This window comes from Thunnus thynnus, chromosome 11, assembly GCF_963924715.1.
Source record: "Thunnus thynnus chromosome 11, fThuThy2.1, whole genome shotgun sequence".
Lineage (NCBI taxonomy): Eukaryota > Metazoa > Chordata > Actinopteri > Scombriformes > Scombridae > Thunnus > Thunnus thynnus.
In genome coordinates this window covers 10,187,444-10,206,101 of record NC_089527.1, presented here as the reverse complement: position 1 = coordinate 10,206,101, position 18,658 = coordinate 10,187,444, and the positions used below count along the sequence as shown (strand labels likewise).

The following is an 18,658-nucleotide window of genomic DNA, read 5'->3' as shown; positions in this document are numbered from 1 at the left end:
TTATTTAACAGTGTTAGTATAGTCATCTAGTATGTTCTATTTCTGTGCACATATTTAACAATAATAGCTAGCTAAGTTTCCTCTTTTCTGTTTTTTCTTTTTTGCCAATACGAGATGACTCAACTCTCTGATTGGACTGGACCTGACTTCAAAAAAATACATTACACCAAGTTCAGCTGTACTTGCTATATGCATAGCCTTTGGGCACTCATCCACTCCTTCCAGCCACTTAATTTGCTGACTCAATGGGAGTGAGCATTAGCCTGATCCTGACATAACAGTTCAGCCACTGCCTGTCTGTTAATGATGTCCTGGGTGTTTCACAGTCTCCTATGAACCTGAAAAGAAGGTAAGGGGAATGAGTGCGCCTTTCTAGTCATCTCCTTGAGATGTAATTAACATTGTCTTGTCAGCAGCAGCTTGGATGCACATTAAAGACACATTACACTAAGGTATTCATATAGCCAATGTCCAACTGCTGAATGTTCATATAATAATGAAGAAAAAGTATTTTATCCATGTTAAGTGTAATTTACAATTACTGAGACTGATGTGACTGATTCAATATGATTACTGTTTTGCTTATGTAACAACAGCATTTATTCATGTGTTCAAACCTAGAAACACTCTTAAAATTATAGGTGGAAAGCATAAACATTTTGTTTACCAGAGTGTTTTCCACACTGTAGCTGACTGATGTTTATTGCTGCTTATGATTGTAAGAGTTTCCATGGATGGCTGTGGCACAGGAGGTGGCGTGAGTCATCCACTAATCAGAAGATCAATGGTTCGATTCCCGGCTCCTCCGGTCCTCATGTCGAAGTGTCCTTGGGCAAGATACTGAACCCCAAAATTGCGTGTGTGAAAGTGTGTATCAATGATTAGCTCGTATTGATACGCAGGTTGACACCTTGCATGGCAGCCCCTTGCATCAGTGTATGAATGTGTGTGTGAAAGAGTGAATGTGGCTTGTAGTGTAAAAGCATTTTGAGTGGTCGGAAGACTAGAAAGGCGCTATATAAGTGCAGTCCATTTACAACACTATAGGTTGGTTCTCACTATAGGAGAAGAACCATAAGTGCACAAAGAACACTTTCACAGTAGCAGTCAAAATATAAAATGAATGACATATACTGCCTGAAGACATTTAAAACACACATAGTAGTGTGCATATAAGAGACACCCCATATTTATAATTTAAATGCTTATATATGTTTATATTATAGACACAGCAGCTGATTGACAGAAATGATGCGACTCATTTGACAAATTTGATACATTATATTTGTTTATATTGACCCTGTGACTTGGAGTGGGTGGGTTGGAATTTGTGCTTGTTCACATGGTACTCACCATTAACTTTTTCACTCCGTAGATGTATGTCCCCGTTTTATGTATTACTGATGTGGTAGGAAAAAGCCTTCCATGACGGTTTTTGTGTGGTTAAAAAAAAAAAAAAAAAAAGAATCATGTCTCAATGATTGCTGATGAATAAGCAGGATAAAACTTTATTAATCAATAAAACTTTGCTCTTTGACAAAGAGATGCTTCATTGTTCTTTTACATAAATAAATGGTGTTTACATCATCTGTAATACCACTGATATTATTACTGTACAAACAGACAATTAATAATTCTGTTACATAGTCAGATTTATTGGAAATTCAATTACATCTTTCCATGTGTGTGTGAGAGAGTGGTTGCAATGCATCTGTAACCACTGAAGGGTTTTTATAAGCCCATGCAAAGCCTATAGCAACAGAGAGGTGGTTAGTATTGCTGTCATAATTTTGTGATTAAAATGAATGGTTTGGTGCCGTTTTGGGGATGATAATGATAAATCCATTCATCAACACAAGCACAATTAAAAGATATGCACATGTCAGAAGAGTGGATAAATGGTCTCAATGATTTGGCACAGTTCATCAAGCTGTATAATTGATTGGACAGGTTTCTGAGCTATTTCCATGAAACAATGAAATGGATTAAGATTTTATACCACTTTGTATTTCTCAAGTGATGAGAGATTTTGTGTTTGTACAAACAAGATGTTCAAAATGTTCAGACGTCTTTGTTTCACAAACCTCTAGCAGTTTTTCTAGTGAGATGGAGTGTGAGGGTTGAAACATTTCATGAGGCATCAGAGGAATCACATTTTAGCTGAATGAAATGCAACCACAACTCTGGTGATCATGGGTTACATTTTACATATTTTTTTGGTATTCAGCTGTTGCACTTACAGTCATTTACAGTGAGTACAACAGCTTCTAAGATCACCCATTATTAAGGAGTGTAAAGGTGGCCAAGGCCACAATTACAGTAGCATGAATGTGTACAAGAGAAATGGCATGAAAATAAAACACAGTGCAAAGAAGAGAGGTAGAAAGGACTTTGTTGCCGAGATCAAAATAGTCTCTGGTTTATCCAAACACAATAGTTAACCATACAAGCAATAGAGCTAGTAAAGCATACATTTACAGTTACAGAGACTGACTGATGATTCTTCTAGTGTGTTCTGTGCCTTATGTGTTGGTTTCAGCACATGAACACTGTGCTTTACTAGTAAAAGTAATTGTAAAGATTGTCTTCTATGTGTCAGAGAGGGAAACATTACAAATCTGTGTGCTGTTGGTGAGTTGAAGAGGTGTGATTGATTCACACCTTCAATTTATAGCTAATCCTTATTCTTCACACAATGAAACTAAAGATAATAACAATAACTTTGCACCTTGTCCAGTATGTCAACTCAGGAGTTGATAATTACAGTGTAGAGCGGATGTAGGCCCCCTTCAGAATAACTGTCCAAGGCTTTGTAGCGCTTTTAAGCCCGGGATAAATTTAGACTCTCTCCCTAGGATCAAGTGCACTGAATACTGATTAAAACTCCTGTGATGTGGTTTCCAACCAGAAGGTGTCTCACAAGCATTGTGGATAGCTGAGTAGACCAGGCCACAAACAGGTCCATTTGTGAACACAGCATCTATGAATTATTTATATCCATTTATTTCTAATTTAATTCATGACAATGACTTTGTATAAAACCAATCTGTGAATGGAATTTATTTTGAGTTAGACAGAAATATCCTCCAAGAGGATGACCATCAAGTCATTAAATCTACATGATATGTAGAATAACACAATATTCACTATTTCCTGATTTTTTTAAAATGTTCAATGTTTTTCTAAAATCAAATGGATGATCTCACATATGGGTTTATGACACCCACAGTTTCCAAAGATCAGTAAAATAATACTGATTTGTGCCATCAGGTAAACTGTTGCGGGAACAACAATGGCTGTGCTCACATGTAACTCCTGTGTCAGTTATATAAATAGTGACTGGCTTGGCAATCAGTTCTTCACTTGACAGCTGCTGATAAGTGATATAAGAGAAATTGTAAAACACAGCTGAGCCTTGGACAGCACTGTCAGATCACACCTACATCCAACCAGAGATTTTTCACTTACAGTGCAAAAACTTACAGTAAGACTTGTCATTTCATTTCACCAATAATCTACAGTAATATGTAAAACAACATTTACAGTATATAAGCACTATAGAGTAAACATTTTTACTATGCAACACTGATCATCCTGTATTTTAACTATAAGCTGTCTACTCCAAAAAAGCCCACTATGTTTTGCCATAAAGTACTATGACTATTTGTGACTTTTGTTACTGATGCACCCAAACAGTGTAATATACATATTAGCAGACTGTGTGGTTTGTATTTACATTCTGTTCATTGCACATCATAATGAATGATAATAATGATAATGCACATGCAGAACAAATAAGCTGGTAAGCAGACACAGAAGAAAACGCTGTCTCTGAAAAACTGTAATGATATGCAATGTAAATGATATTCCCACAGGCTGCTTTATCTTTGTCATTGTGCTTAGTTTCATCTAAGGCTTGAGACTTAATCGTTTCCAACTTTCCAAATGAACTTTGCAGTCAAAACAAGCAAAAAAAAAGGGAAATGCTAAAACAAATACAATAAATACCACAACAGTTCAACACTCTGTTGAGCAAATGATAAATAACAAGATAATAGCAAGTAGTACAGGGAACATTCCTGGTGTTTAGTGCTTTTACATCGATTATTTATCTAAGCCTGAAAAGGTGTTACAGCAAAAACACAAGATAACCACTATTGTGTTTTTTTTTAGCCATCTCACCTTTACAAAAACTTTGATTTGATTAATTATTCTTCACTTGTTAGCTATTGCCCAGCACACCCTGTCAACTTTAATAATATTTCAAGTAAAAAAAAAAAGTAACTGAATGGATTTCCTTTAAAAACTGACTAAGGTATGTGTGTTTGTAAACAAGTCAAAAACATGAACAAGATATGGCAACGAAACATAAAGTCAGATACAGTAGTTAAGACAAAACAGGCTAAATACCCTGAATTAACCATCATTGTGTTTAAAATTGGAACTGCACTAAACTGTCAGCTACAAACACCAATGTTTGGAGGGAAAGTTTGCTAATTTGTGCTTGGACACATCACATATAATGTGATGCAATGTAATATAAACTGGTTAAATGACTTTAGCTTTGTGCACTTCGGTTTATAGCCATTAATTGGCAAATAATTGTCTCCTGTCCTTTTTACTTGTGTTTGCTTTTAGTTGTAGAGTTTCTACATCGAGGCTGACCTGACTGTGCACTGATGCTTTTCACCTTCCTGTATGCACAGAGAAAGTGGTGTTTGCTGACTCAGTGCTGCTTATATACTCTCTGTGTGAGTCTCAGGCTGTGGGATTTTGCCAGGACCTCCTGTGTTTTAGGAGAGGGACATCTGCACTTAATAATTGATAACATTAAAAGAAAAGTTAAAAATGAAGAGTTCATATTCTTAATTAAGACAGGATAGAGAGACTCCTTGTATATGTTTTCCCAAGTGAGTAACATGGGAACACATACTTTATCTTTCATGTGGGACTTCACCTAACTCCCGTAAAATCTACATCATTCTGGTGGATTTTCATTTTGATCCCCCATATACTCCCCACAACAATAGCTGAATCTTCATGAATGAATGAACCTAGCCGATCAACATACTGTAGTTTCCTGGAGAGGAAAAACTGTGTGAAAGCAGACATCTATGTCCAGGTTGAACAAATCCATAACTCTTGTTAGAAGACAACAGTCTCAGTTGTGGAGCATCTCATCCATGTTGCATCTCCCCTTTTCCTTATTCTCTGTGTAATATTTAATTTGTGGTTTTCATGAAGAAAAAGTGGAGAAGAGAAGACTGGAAAAAGAAAAAAATCAACTGAAGTTCTTTCTTGGCAGGGGGAGGTCTTCAATTATGTCCTTTTTCCTCAATGTCTCTCAGATGTGTGTGTATGTGTGTGTGTGTGTGCGCGCGTGCATGCATGTGTGTTTGTTTATGTCTGAATGTATGAATATGCTATGTACAGTATATAAAGCATATGTGTATATATTCTTGTGTGTGTGACGACATGAATGTGTAGCGTCCATATGTATATGCAGGTGAAATGTGCATGTACTTTGTGTAAGAAAGACAGAGAGAAGAGGGCGGAGGGCAGGAGGCAGCCAGGTGTGTGTGTATGTGTGTGTATGTGTGTGTGTGTGTGTGTGTGTGTGAGTGTGTGTGTCTGTGTGAACCTGCCGGTCTGGTCAACACACAGGTCTCTCACTCAAAGCGTTCGTAGTTCCTCGTCTGTCTCACACGGGGCACCATGTCCTTCAAAAGTCTGTGGAGACAGACACAAGGTCTTATTAGAAAGCAAACCTTACAGCTTCATACATACATACAGCAGGGTGTCTAAGTCTTGTCTCAGCCTGTTTTAGGGGCTTAACTCTTACCATCCTAGCAAGTACAGAGCTGTCAAGTTGTCATGGCATACAAAGGAAACAAGTGGAGCCTCACATGGATTCAATTAAAATCAGTCAATGGGTTAAACAAATCAGTTTATCTCTTACTTGACCCCATATGCCAAAATGATGAGTCCAATGAGAACTCCGATGGTGCCATCCAGAAACCAGACATCAGTGTGGTGTTTGAAGACTTCAGCGCTGATCAGAATGGAAAATCCCATGATGGCACCAACCATAGAGTTAAACCCTGAAAAACAGAAAACATATAGAGAGTGTTATGTCTGCTGATGTGCTGTATGTCTGAAGGGACTGACCATTTGCAAAACCAATACAAAAAAACCATGATAGAAATCTTTTCTTTGCCTTAATCATGTAGCTGCAGCCAATGTTTACACAGATCTTTACCATGGGAGTGTTAGATCTGACACATTCTCATCAGTTATTTTTGAATTTCTCAATTATAAATAGCTGTATCGTAAATAATCAAAGGTTATAGCTATTGTTTGAATCACACTTTTCTGTATAGTGGCTGACTTTTTTCATTATTACATTTCTCCTTGTGTGAAGGCTAGCACAGTAGGTTATTGTCTTGCCTGCAGTAAGTGCAAAGTCTTGTGGGAAATAAATCCAGGCTCTAAGAACAGCAACCTCAGGTTTATTGGATTGATGTCCTGTGCGTTGTGAGACTTAGGAAGAGCAGTGTGTGTTTGTGAGTGTGTGTTTGCTGCGCTTTTGTTCACGTGTATGTATCTATGAGCAGCCAGAGGGTCATAACCTATTTGTTTATTTGCTCATTATGAAAACATAAAGTAAATATAAAGTAGTAAAAATTACCTCCCCCTCAACATACAGCATTTAAACTCACATGTTAATATATTAGTAACAATATTCCAATAATATAAAATACTATAACACTGACTGGTGCCCTTCTGCTGTAAAATGAGTACTTTTAATGTTGATACTTTAAGTACATGTAGCTGATAATACATCAGTTCTTCTACTTAAAACATGGTACATTGTGTTATTTACTATGTAGTTATACTTAAAGAATCAGAATCTTCCACCATTCTCTGTAAAATCAATTCAACATTACTTGAAAGTAATTAAAACATTTCAATTAGAATTTTATTAATTCATATTCAGATACTATATTACTGTATGAAACTAAATGCAAATGGTTTCAACTACATTGTAGTTTCTTTTTTTCCTGTTGGGCACCATCTATTTATCTCTCTCTATAAATTATCATTCAACACTAACTTTTAATGCCATATTTTTCCCCCTCATAACTACTACAGCTAATGAAGGCAAGTCAGTTCTGCAACTGATCCGGTTGAACTACTTGTCATTAAAAACTGAGCCCATGAGAGAGGGGAAGCGTCTCTCTGTTATTAGCAGGAGAGAGACACGACAATGACTATAAACACAGAAAGGCTTAAGAAATGGAAACAGTGATGAGTTATGAGAAACAAAACATTTATTTATTTATAACCTTTATTTATATCTAATTGTGTGTGGGTGTGTGTGTGTGTGTGTCCTACCGTCAGTGATAAGTGCCCGGCTTGTCAGCACTCTTCCCAGCATGAACTTGGCTACAGCCAGCACAGCACATGTGAGCCCGCTCACTATGGACACGCTGAAGAGGAAGTCATCCTAAAGAAAAAAAAAAACAGAGAGGAGAGGAGAGGATAGGAGGGAAAGAGCAGATTATTTGTGTGACAATCTGTGGTAAAACATATGTTGGATTAAATGAAAGGAGAGAAAGCAACAGTGAGAGAAAGCTGTGCACAGCAAGTGTGAGGCAGACAGTAAAAAAGGCAGCACCAACATCATCAGCCAGACAGAATGACCCACAAAACTTTTTTTTTTTTTTCAGCTCAACCATTAATAATAAATACAGGCTTGACTTGAGTGCATCAACCCAAGGTCATCCAGATGACGCCTCTAAGTGAAGTGAGGGTCTGCTGTTTTCAACTTGAGTCTCAAACAGACTCAGCAAAAACTAACACTTGACCCCAGAGCATCTAGCTATCAGATTTAATTAGCCCAACAGGGGGGGAGAGACACAAAGGCAGGGAGGAGAGCGGAGGAAACTGGGACAGTAAGCGACACATATAAGAAGAAAAAAACAACTACTGTTTTTATCAGACTTCATCTTTCCAGACTAGATCTTTTGTCAACTTTTTGCAACACATTTGAATAGAATTAGACCTTGTGACCAACCCACCAACCAGCGCACAGCAGTGGTGGCTCCTCTACTACCTTTAGTGCTGTAGTCAAAATACTCTTTTGCCAAGAAACAGCAAAAACACAAAAGTAAGCTACAGCTCTGACACACTTTGTTTCCAAACGTTTGTGCTGTTGAACTGTGAGATTACACTTGTCTGATTTTTTTTCTTTTACCTGAACTTTTCTTCTTCTGTTCCTCTTTACAAAAGGAACTTACATGAGTGTCTATTTCTCTGCTACCATATTTGATGCCGTTGATAATTTTAGCTTATGGTCTCTCCTATATGTCACGGTGCCGCCATCTGTTCGATTGAATAATGAACTTGTTAACATGAATTACTATCATAAAGCCTAACAACACTATGTTTTGTTTTTTTTTTTAAATACACAGGTGTTCTCACTTATTTTGCGTAATTAGAGTCTTTTTCAGGACTTTTGTTGCACCTGTTTGGGTGGAAGAAGTCACACCTTTATCATTCATATTGATTGATGAAGATCATGTAATTGATCCATCAAACTTCAACCTGCAAAAGTGGATGAGTTGGATGTGCAGGCTATTTAAGAGTGGAATAGGCATTTTTGATATTTCACAGTAGGAAACGTGTATGCAAGTAAAAAAAATGAATGACGTCTGAATTCCATTTAGCTGCTTCAGTTTCAGGGTCCTGTTATTCTATGTGCTGGCTCACTGTCACACTGTCACAGCTTACTGGGACACTTCAATAGAACAGAGCCATTTTTAATGTTACTAGTAATACCCATGCTTTTCCTACTATGACAAGTCTGTTTTTACAAGTCTGTAATTATTAAATCATGACCTTGTTCATTCATTTACTATTCTCTACAATTCAATAGTTAACTCTGATAAGCAGAAAACTAAGAGTGCTGGCATTTAAGAATCATCATCATTTTGCATCACTGGCAGGTGATGGTTATTCACATTTATAAAATGTTATGTGATGCATTGTGGGATAGTAAGCAGAAAGTAGTGTATATGCTGTGGACACTACATTTTTCATTCCACTATAGGAATTTTTGTGCACACTATATACTCACACTCAGAATTCAATCATTCAAATAAAATGGCAGAAGGTAAATATAGTGAGCCATCTAGTAAATAGGGAGTGATTTCAGACTTGACAGTATATAAAGATGGACCTAGTGAGGTGTGAGGTCACCCATTGGTTTGCATTGGAGCCAGTTTTAAGCCCAGAGTTGCTGCTTATGGTCGGTGCCATCTTCTCCGTTTGGAGCCAGGACCTTCCGAATAACGCAGTCTGCTAGCTCAGACCGATGCTAACACTAGCATACTGGGAACATCAAACACTGCACACTTGGGCTAATGTTAGCTACTTTTGCTAAATGGATCTATAACATCAAAGCCTACTATAAGTCTTCAAATCTTATTAACGGAGCAATAATTTCCAAAATGACCACCAACACACTTATTGGGCCCGAATGTACCGATTGAGACCATAATGACATAACAAAAACAAAAAATTATTGACTTAGTATTTCTAGAGAGAAGTTGATGCTTTTTGAATGGGAGTCAATTAGAGCCAGCATCTGTTGGTGGCATTCCACTTTCAGGTAATTTCACATTGGTTTCAGCCTCAAGCTGTGGTATTTGCTGTTTGTTTTAGACACATCCTTGGTCTTTATATTTCTCTCTCTCTGACACGAACACACTGCCAACATCAGCTTTCTTCGGGTTTGAGCTCTTGATTGCTGGTCAGCTAATAATTTACTAATCCACTAGAGACTTTCTACTCCCATTTTCTGAGATTAGATCGCTGTAGAAAAAGAAAGTACTCGTATTGAATTTGTGTTTATTACACAGCTGGGTCCTAATAAGCTGAATACAATTTACTGTAGTTGATCATATTCCATTTAGTTTCACATGTATACGCAGCCTCTGTTGGCTGACCGCTACTGGTGTTCAGTATCACTCTGTCTACAGTATTCTCTGTACTTGTCTTATTATATAATACTCTTTTGCTTTTATCTGTCGCTGTACATGTACTGTATGTTTTCATTAGGCTGAAAGAGGCAAGAGAGGGAACCCTTTCTCTTCTTTACAGGTGATTCCTTATTTAGATTTTTAGGCGTTTTTTTTATTGATGTCATCGAGATCAAGATCTGAGAACAAACTGCATGAAAGCAAGGTTAGAGAAAATGTGCGACTGCATGTATGCACTGTATATTTCTTGCACCAGTGTGGCTGTGTATGTTGTGTGTGTTGCCCTCCCTCCCTCTAGCACAGCGCCTGGGGGAGCCAATCTCAGCTCTCTGTGTTTAATCAGACAGCTTGCCATGAGAGCAGCAACCCAGGACGTGATGCGAATCAGGATTCCTGATTTTTCGCACCCCTCGTCAACTCAATGTGATTTTACAGCCCAATACTATGAGGTGGCAACGTTGTGCACTATTTATAATGTACCACTGCTGTTATCCTCTGGCCGAGTCAATAACATCATCAACTGAGAAATATCATATTCAGACCGCAGGTTCTTCATTCCCTCTTAAATGTTCAATTTTCATTTTCTTTTCCTAATTTGCATCTGGCCCTTTCTGTCACACATGCACTGCCCCACGGACAGGGTGCATAAAAAGATCACTGCTGGTATGATAAATCACCTCTGACTGCTATTTGATGAAGACTTCATTGAGAAAGCCTGTTTCTACCAAAAAGCCCAAATGTGGGGGGAAAGAAAGAGAGGCCATGAATGAGAGAAATAAGAGTCTGAAAACGACAAAGTAGTGACGATAGACATGGTAATGGAGGGAGACAGACATGGTGAGCTTGTAGGGAGAAGAAATAGAGAAAGAGCTGGGTATGATGATGAAAGAGGGGCGAGGGAAACGGTGAAAGAGACAGGATGGAGGGAGGGGACAGAGAGAGAGAATGGCAAAAGATAATGAATATCGTTGCGGGGGAAGAAAGTAGAGAGAGACTGGATAAATGACGCAGAGAATGAGATGAACCTATCATTCAATACTCCTGCTTCTACAAATTCCACACAGCCACACAGCCTAGTGTATTTTCCATACAATGACATAGCCAGATGGCTGAGATCACTCTTGAACAAACTGAAAATCCATTAGATGTAGGTTACATGCTAAGATTAATACCATAGGATGGTACAGGATGTGTAGTTGTCTTGTTCATTATGGAGGTTGAGGACATTTCTATGGGTTTGTATTATTTTACTATGCATGCAATCGTGCATATTGTGCATGAAACGGAGTTTGGTAAGACAGAGAGTGTTGGCAGGAAACAAACCTAGATTGGAAGAGACGGACAATGTAGGAAAAATAGAGAAAGAAAGAGAGAGTGTCAAAGAGACACTGGTAGTAGGTTCTTACTGGTGTCAGGAAGCTCCTCTGAGACCAAACACCCACAGTTTCTTATTAACATAATGGTACCGGCACATCAAACACAGTCTACAGAGTAGCTGTTGCCTGTTTTGTCTCTTGGTTTTATGCCTTTTTTATTATCAGCGGTCAAAAGAGCTTTCGTGACTTAATTTTCACAACATCAAACATGCATTTAAAATTCTCAAGAGGACAGACTTGGTTTGTCTCATATAGATATTTAAACAATCTCACATCATAACTGCATATTTTAAATTTTAAAATAATTTCTTATTGGATCTATATGATGTCAACACTCTGTTAATCTGCCATTCCTCACTTTGTTGAATTTACAGTCAAAAACCTTCTTTTGGATACATCAGTCTTTTTTTTTTTGTTTTGCTATTTTGCTATTAATACACAGTTCCTTTATCATTGAAGTGAAGCTTTGAGAGACTTAAATTAAGGTGAGTCCATGACCAAAAATGCTTTTCCATGAAAACATGTGTTGCTTGCAGGTGTGGATGCAACCTTCAACTGTTTAAAATATAAATTTGTAATCGCAAAATGGCCTCTGGCATAACATAGTATTCACAACAGGAAATATTATATAATACAGATCAATTACAGGTCCATGGAATTACAAAAACTAACATATAAAGTATACTGTACCTGCATTACATTAAACTATACAAAAGCTGTTTTTCTGCATTCTTTAAAGGTACTGTTTGGAGTTTTTTGACCAGTTGTAGCATTATGAGGAGTAATGTTGTTATGAGCTTATATCTCATGTCAGTAAATGTAAAAAACTGGCTTTGCAAATGCTTTATGAAGAAAGAAATGCATCTGACTCAACTATTAGGCCTCAAGTATATAGGCAATGCACTTTAATTTTCTTAACAAGAAAACCTCATAGGGTAACTTTAAGATAGACTCCCTGAGTTTGTTATAGGACCCAATAGTAAAATTTCCTCTAAGCTTATTGCTGTTTTAAAATTAAAGTGTGAACTGTGTTGAGTTTAAAAGCATCAATAGTGAAATGTGAAGCTATTTTGGGATTTTGGAGTGCTATCAGGCCCTATAACAAAATCAAGGAGTATATCTTAAAGCTTTGCAGCTACATTTCAGAAAACCTAAAGGGATATCTGTTTTTAAAAAGTCTGGCTTCCCTCTGTGTCTTGGCTTCACTGATTAGTGAAATGGACAGATGGGGGCTTCTTATTTGGTTACAAACCAAATAAGAGAGTTAAAAGCATCGATCTGGAAAGGATGAGATGGGCACTCCCCAAACAGTGTGATGATGGAAGAGTTGGGCCGTGCCCCAGCAACAGAAAGATGGGACTATTTTAGGACCTTATTCATAGTCTTAACACCTCCAGAGAGAGGTGGGGGGGGGGTGGGGGGGTGGGGGGGTGGAGTGATGTTGACAGTAAAAAGAAAGTGTGTGCACGCGTCTGTGCGTGTCTCTGTTGAAGAGAAAAAGGAATAAAAGTCAGATGGAGGGAGACAAAGACTGACGTCAGAAGAACTACGACACAGGGCTATAAAAAGACACCTAGCTCATAACGATGCATGGTGTGTTCCTCCTGTGTGCACATGTACTGCATGCGTGTGTATTGGTTCAAATTGATTCACTCCATGAATTTTCATTCATTATGCCGGTTTATTTAAATGTGTGTGTTCGTATGTGTATGAGGGATAATTAGTGCCATGAAGCACTTCCTCTCACACATGTGTGTTTGCCTCCTTCTCATAAACACATTGTTTATATTGTTGGGGGAAATACACTCCAGAAGTTAATTAGTTTCTGACTGTTTCATATAGTACTGTGGAAAATTACATGGCCCGAGGCAAAGTTTTAACAGCTACACTATCATGGCATTGGTGACGGTGGTAAAAAAAAGTTTTAACCTTGAATTAAACAGTACTTAATGAATAAACTACTGTCCTATGCAGGGTCTAAGCTCCCAAACTCAAAACTGTGTCTGCAAAACAATGCAAAATCACAATATTCCCTTTATTTGTGTTTCTTGTCACAACATCAGTCTTTTCATTTTCTGTTCACCTTCTGATTTGCCATGAACTAAAGCTACATCACAGGCTTTCATGGTCAGATCTGATCTTTTTGTGTTGATGGTTCACATTCATGATTGTAAGCGACGTGTATTCGGCTCTTGAGGTCCTAAACTGCCACGCATGTGCAGATTTAACTGAAATGTACAAGAATAACAGCAATGTCTTTTGTGTGACAGTCAAATCATAAACATGGATGGCATGGCTGAACTAAGGATTATTTTTTGTGGTGGTCGACGGACAATACAAATGATGAGGAAGGGAATGAGAACGAGAAGGCGACATATTTATTTTTACCGGGGTATGAGGTGCCGACACTTAATAATGACAACAGGTGATATGCGCATGCACAGAGAGGTGAAAAAAAAACAAACACACAAATTTTGATCTGGCTGTTCTGACAGCAGAGATTGACTATGAATCAGATTTAGTACCACATATGCAAGTAGCCCAGATCTGATATGAAAAAATAGGATTCTGTTTGTTCACACTTCTGTGCAAAAAAAACTGATCTGAGTCATCCGTCAATTGGATTTGGGCCACTTAAGCATGTACTGTGAACATAACCTTACTCTCCTGTTATTCCATATTCTACTACATCCTCCTGCCCTGCAGTTTCACCCTTTCCTGTCATTCCCCATCACCTGACCTTCCCCTGCTCCTCTGCACACCTGCTTCCACTTCCCCATTCATCCTGCTGCATTTATACTGGTCCATTCCCTTTCATTCTTTGCTAAATCAGTCTTTTGCGTCACAGCCATTTTTCTTGCCAGTCTTTTCTTGCCTGCCTGTTACGACCCCTATCCTGCCTTTCTGGAGTTTTGTTACCTTGCCTGGTTTTGGACTTTTTCCTGGTTTTGGCTTTGATTAAAGCTGAGCATTTCATTTTACCAGCATTGTTTGAGAGTTGTGCTTTTGGGTCCAAGCCTGTTTTTACTGAACCATTATAGTTTCTATATGTTGTATTGTAATAAGTATTCTATGGACCAAGAATGACATTATAAAAGTATGGGCACAGGCTTATCCTGGCTTAATTAAGCCAAGAATCATGTGTCACGACCCACTTCCTTACAAGAATGATGTTACTGGACTATTTTGCAAAACCTTAGGCTGTGTCTTAAATCAATCTCTATTTAGCATACAATGAAACAAAAAAAGTTGTGTCCAACAACCCCACAATTTAATGTGTCTGAATTTTTAGCTGTGAAATTACATTCATGTGATAATATACCTGCCAGTGATAACACAAAATGATGACATTCAAAATGATGGTCAGTTTAACTGTTCAATTAACTACTGAGTATCTGTTTTATAGGGGGCAGTGTATGAGTGAACAAGGGGAGTGAGTTTGGATATAATCATGGATGATATTCAAGGGCGATGTCTGTAATTAATTACTTCTGTAATTTAATGTGCATGGTGGTTGAGTTAAGGCAACAGAAACTACTTGGTTTAGGTTTAGTTTATTGGTGTGAGACAGGATCGGTGGCACAGAAGACAAACATGTTACCTTCACCTTTAAGAAAATTACATACATGTCCCAATTCTTGTATTGGCACTTCATGTTGCCATTGGGCATGAATCGTTTCCTGAAGTATTGTCCAATATGGTGCGTGGGCTGGTGTGTGTGTGTGTGTGTGTGTGTGTGTTGTCTTACCACTTCTGGGGGCATCCTGGTCGCCAGATCATGGATGGCCTTTCCAAGAATGCAGAGGGAGGAGAGAACGAACACAATCCCAAGGACTACGCATGCTCTACAGACAGACAGACAGAGAGCAGAATGTTGAGGGTCAGGTTGGATTAGACTGTATTGCCCCAAGTTCTTGTTTCTTTCTTTTGCATTTGAATGAGGATCATTTGTAATTTTCCTGACCCAAATACCCAAACAAAAGTTCAGACACAAACAGCCATAAATGATACTGGCAGTGGCCTTTGGAAGCTTTGCAACCATGGGAAGATATTTACCGTCCTCCATGAAATATTAAAGAAACAGTCAAAAAAAATGTTGCTATTAAAACTTCTTCCATGGCTTCAATTACAGGCAGAGCCTTGTCATGACATTACTAGTAATATGGCAGTGTAGTGATAAGCCTACTAAAGCACTGATTCCCTTCACTTAAACTAAACATTGGAGTTAATTTCACAGACTGATGATAAAAGTAGCCACATTCTGAGTGCACCTCTTCTTACCTGATCTCATTGATAAAACATACATCTGATCTCAAAACCAAATCTCTCAAACAGCATAATCCCAGTGTTACGCAGAAGTCAGAATACTGTTTACAGACTATTTGGGGAACTGTGTGCTAGCAGAATAAACAATTTGTCAATTTCCGTTGGGAGTGCTTCAGGGTGGGACTTTGATTATGGAAAAAAAGGGATATAATGAGATGAATGTTTTGTGGGCTGCTTGCCGCTTGCATGTGTTTGTAAGCACATGAACACACAGGGTTGGAATTTACTTGACATTCCTCTGCTTTTACAGAAGTGGAATAAGAAGCTTAATCAATGCCTCTCCATTGCTCGACCATAATCTGTCTTCGTCTGACACATCTGCTGGGCACGGATTAAAATATCTGTCTCCCATCTATCTCATTACAGAACAGAGACACAGTATCTTGACAAGTACAGTGAAGTGGTGTTTCACCTTTACTGATTCTTACAGAGGTTGGTCATGATAATACTGCCACTTTTAATGTCTGCATATTTTTGAGGAATGCTTCTGCCCAAAACACCCCCTTTTTCACTTTTTTTTCCACTTTTTTTTAAACTTAATTTTGGAGATGAGTCAATGCTGTATTGAGTTTCAAGCGTTAAGTGTTTTAAGCATACAGCAGACAGCACAGACAGCATGAAATTAAAAATACCCAATAAATACAAATATAGCCTTAAAGCACATACAAGGGTAATTTTCTCTCCTCTGCATTCTAAGAAATTGGAATTAAAAATGGAGGAAGTGAAATTGGACTTGTGTGTGTGTTAATGATACCCAGGTGTGTCTGTGTGTGTTAACAGATGATAGAGTGGCAGTTTGGTCTTTTATCATCTGTGACAACTCTGAGCGAAGCAGATGCGCTGCTGTGAGACCAATAAGGCTCGGTGTAACCTGACAGCTACTTGATGAAGTAAAGTGAGCTGCAGCTGGCTTGAAAACTGATGATATGTTTAGCGGTGATGCACAGTGTCATACAGTGAGTAACTCTGTTCAATTAGGAACATATTGTTCCCCTCCCTTCCATGAAGAAACAGACTGAACAGAATGATTTAATCTGTCCGGCTGAGTATGCCCAACATGACTGAAAAGCCTAAAGAGACCTAAAGATGGCAGTAATATGTTACAATCCCATTAGCTGACCGATCTGAGTGATTCATCCATCCAATATGCTCTTGATTGCTCTCTCACCAGGAGTTTAAAAAATGACTTTGCAGATTTTTTTTTTAGCAAACTGGATTTAGGGCTAACTAACCATTAAGGACTTATATACTGTATGTTTTTCAGGAGGACATTAGGACATGTCTAGATTCCAGTCAGGAAAATCAAATATGTATATGGTAATTAATAAGAATAAGATAAAAAGGATCCAAGTACTTACACACTAAAGTACAAGACCAACTCTCTATTATATCCACACTAAAACCTCAAATCAGTAAAAGTTACTATATCTCCATGTAATGTACAGAAATGAAAAGTTTGAGTTACATATGGAAATTATCCTTTTGGGTGATTATAAATGAGATTAATAAATTGAATTATGCATACAAAGAGCAACACCTCAACCACACCCCTAACCACCGCATACCTGGCAAACCTACTCTCATTTGTCTCAACTCAACTCTTTATTCCCCCTCCATCATCCAATTTGTCTCCTTACCCAATCTTTAACACATCCCTTTATCTTTTCATTCCACGACAAATTAACAGGAAACACTTGAATAAATGTTCAGTAGATGCTTCCATACAAATCATGTTATGGCCTTCACTCAGCTGAACAACTATATGTGTTTCGATTGACATTGTTATAGTATCCAGCACTCTCCACCACCATCAAAACATGTATGAGAGATTATCTTTTGGAAGAACAATATTTAGCACTCCAGCAGAGTTCCAGAGATTTGGACAATCTTTGAAAATGGGCATTGAATCTGTTCTGAGACTTGTGGTGGCCCAAAACCTTATTGAGACACATTATTATTTTGGTTTTTCCTTTTATGTCCATCTGTATTATGTCTCCCATCTCTCCTCTCCTCCTTTCTTTCGACACCGTCTCTGTCACAGTGGAGTACCGGCAGATGGACCCAAGTGCAGACAGTAGAGGCAGGCGGGGACGGTTCAGTGAGTTTATTGTCAAAAGAGAGGGTTTAAAAGCTCACAGGCATGGGTGACAAGTCCAAACAGCAGTTACATTACGTCCACAGAATTGCAGGGATGAGACAGGGAAAAGTCAAGACAAGCAGGCAAGCAGGTGCAGATACGATACAAGTCCAGGTAGGCGATGACAAAAGCAACATGACAACTACATCTGTCAAGGGAACGAAGGATCTGAGTCAGTAGGTGAAGTGAGTGGCTGATGAAGGAATGAGTTGCAGGTGAGGAGTGAGCGGAGTAGGCCAGGTAAGTGAAGGACTGATGAGAAGTGGGAGCAAATATGTAGAAGGGAGGATGAATGGATGCAGAGAGAATGAGGCTCAGGTCGGGGGGATCTATCTCTCAGATGTTGTTACTCCAGTCTACCTGAAGTCCCAGACTGTCACAGTCTGCTCCTCAGTCCCTCTTTGCAGCCATACTCTCTCATCCTCCCCAGCCCTCTGCATTCGTCTCTGTCTCTGTCTTCAGCCCCTGCTCACTGCTCCCAGGTCATGTACTTTCCTCCGACTCCCCAGATCTGCCATCCTCAAGCTGTCCACCAGTTGCCCTTGGACTTTCCCTCCTTCCCCCATCTACATATTTGATCTATTCATCTTCAACAATTACAGCAGATGCTGCCTTCACATCATTAAAACTTCACTCACCATTTGTTGTGTCATGGCTAGATTTAATTGTTTGAGTTTGCATCTTTGTAAATATAAATTAAGATACGGGTGGATTCACAAACAAAAACAAACATGAGAGAAAAGATAAATGGAATAATAGAGAGAGCTCGGTGAATA

The 18,658-nt window shown here is 38.5% G+C and overlaps 1 protein-coding gene across 1 annotated transcript in view; it reads right to left on the bottom strand.

Moving 5' to 3' along the window:
* Window positions 1-1,481: 1,481 nt before the first annotated feature.
* Window positions 1,482-18,658, bottom strand: part of LOC137192433 (transmembrane protein 163a-like) — a 67,642-nt gene continuing 50,465 nt past the window's right edge. The window contains exons 5-8 of the mRNA XM_067603137.1: window positions 15,168-15,264; window positions 7,396-7,507; window positions 5,960-6,101; window positions 1,482-5,730 (exon numbers count right to left, since the gene is read on the bottom strand). Coding sequence (XP_067459238.1) covers window positions 5,670-5,730; window positions 5,960-6,101; window positions 7,396-7,507; window positions 15,168-15,264 — 412 coding nt within the window. The 3' untranslated portion in view covers window positions 1,482-5,669. The remainder of the gene's footprint in view (window positions 5,731-5,959; window positions 6,102-7,395; window positions 7,508-15,167; window positions 15,265-18,658) is intronic.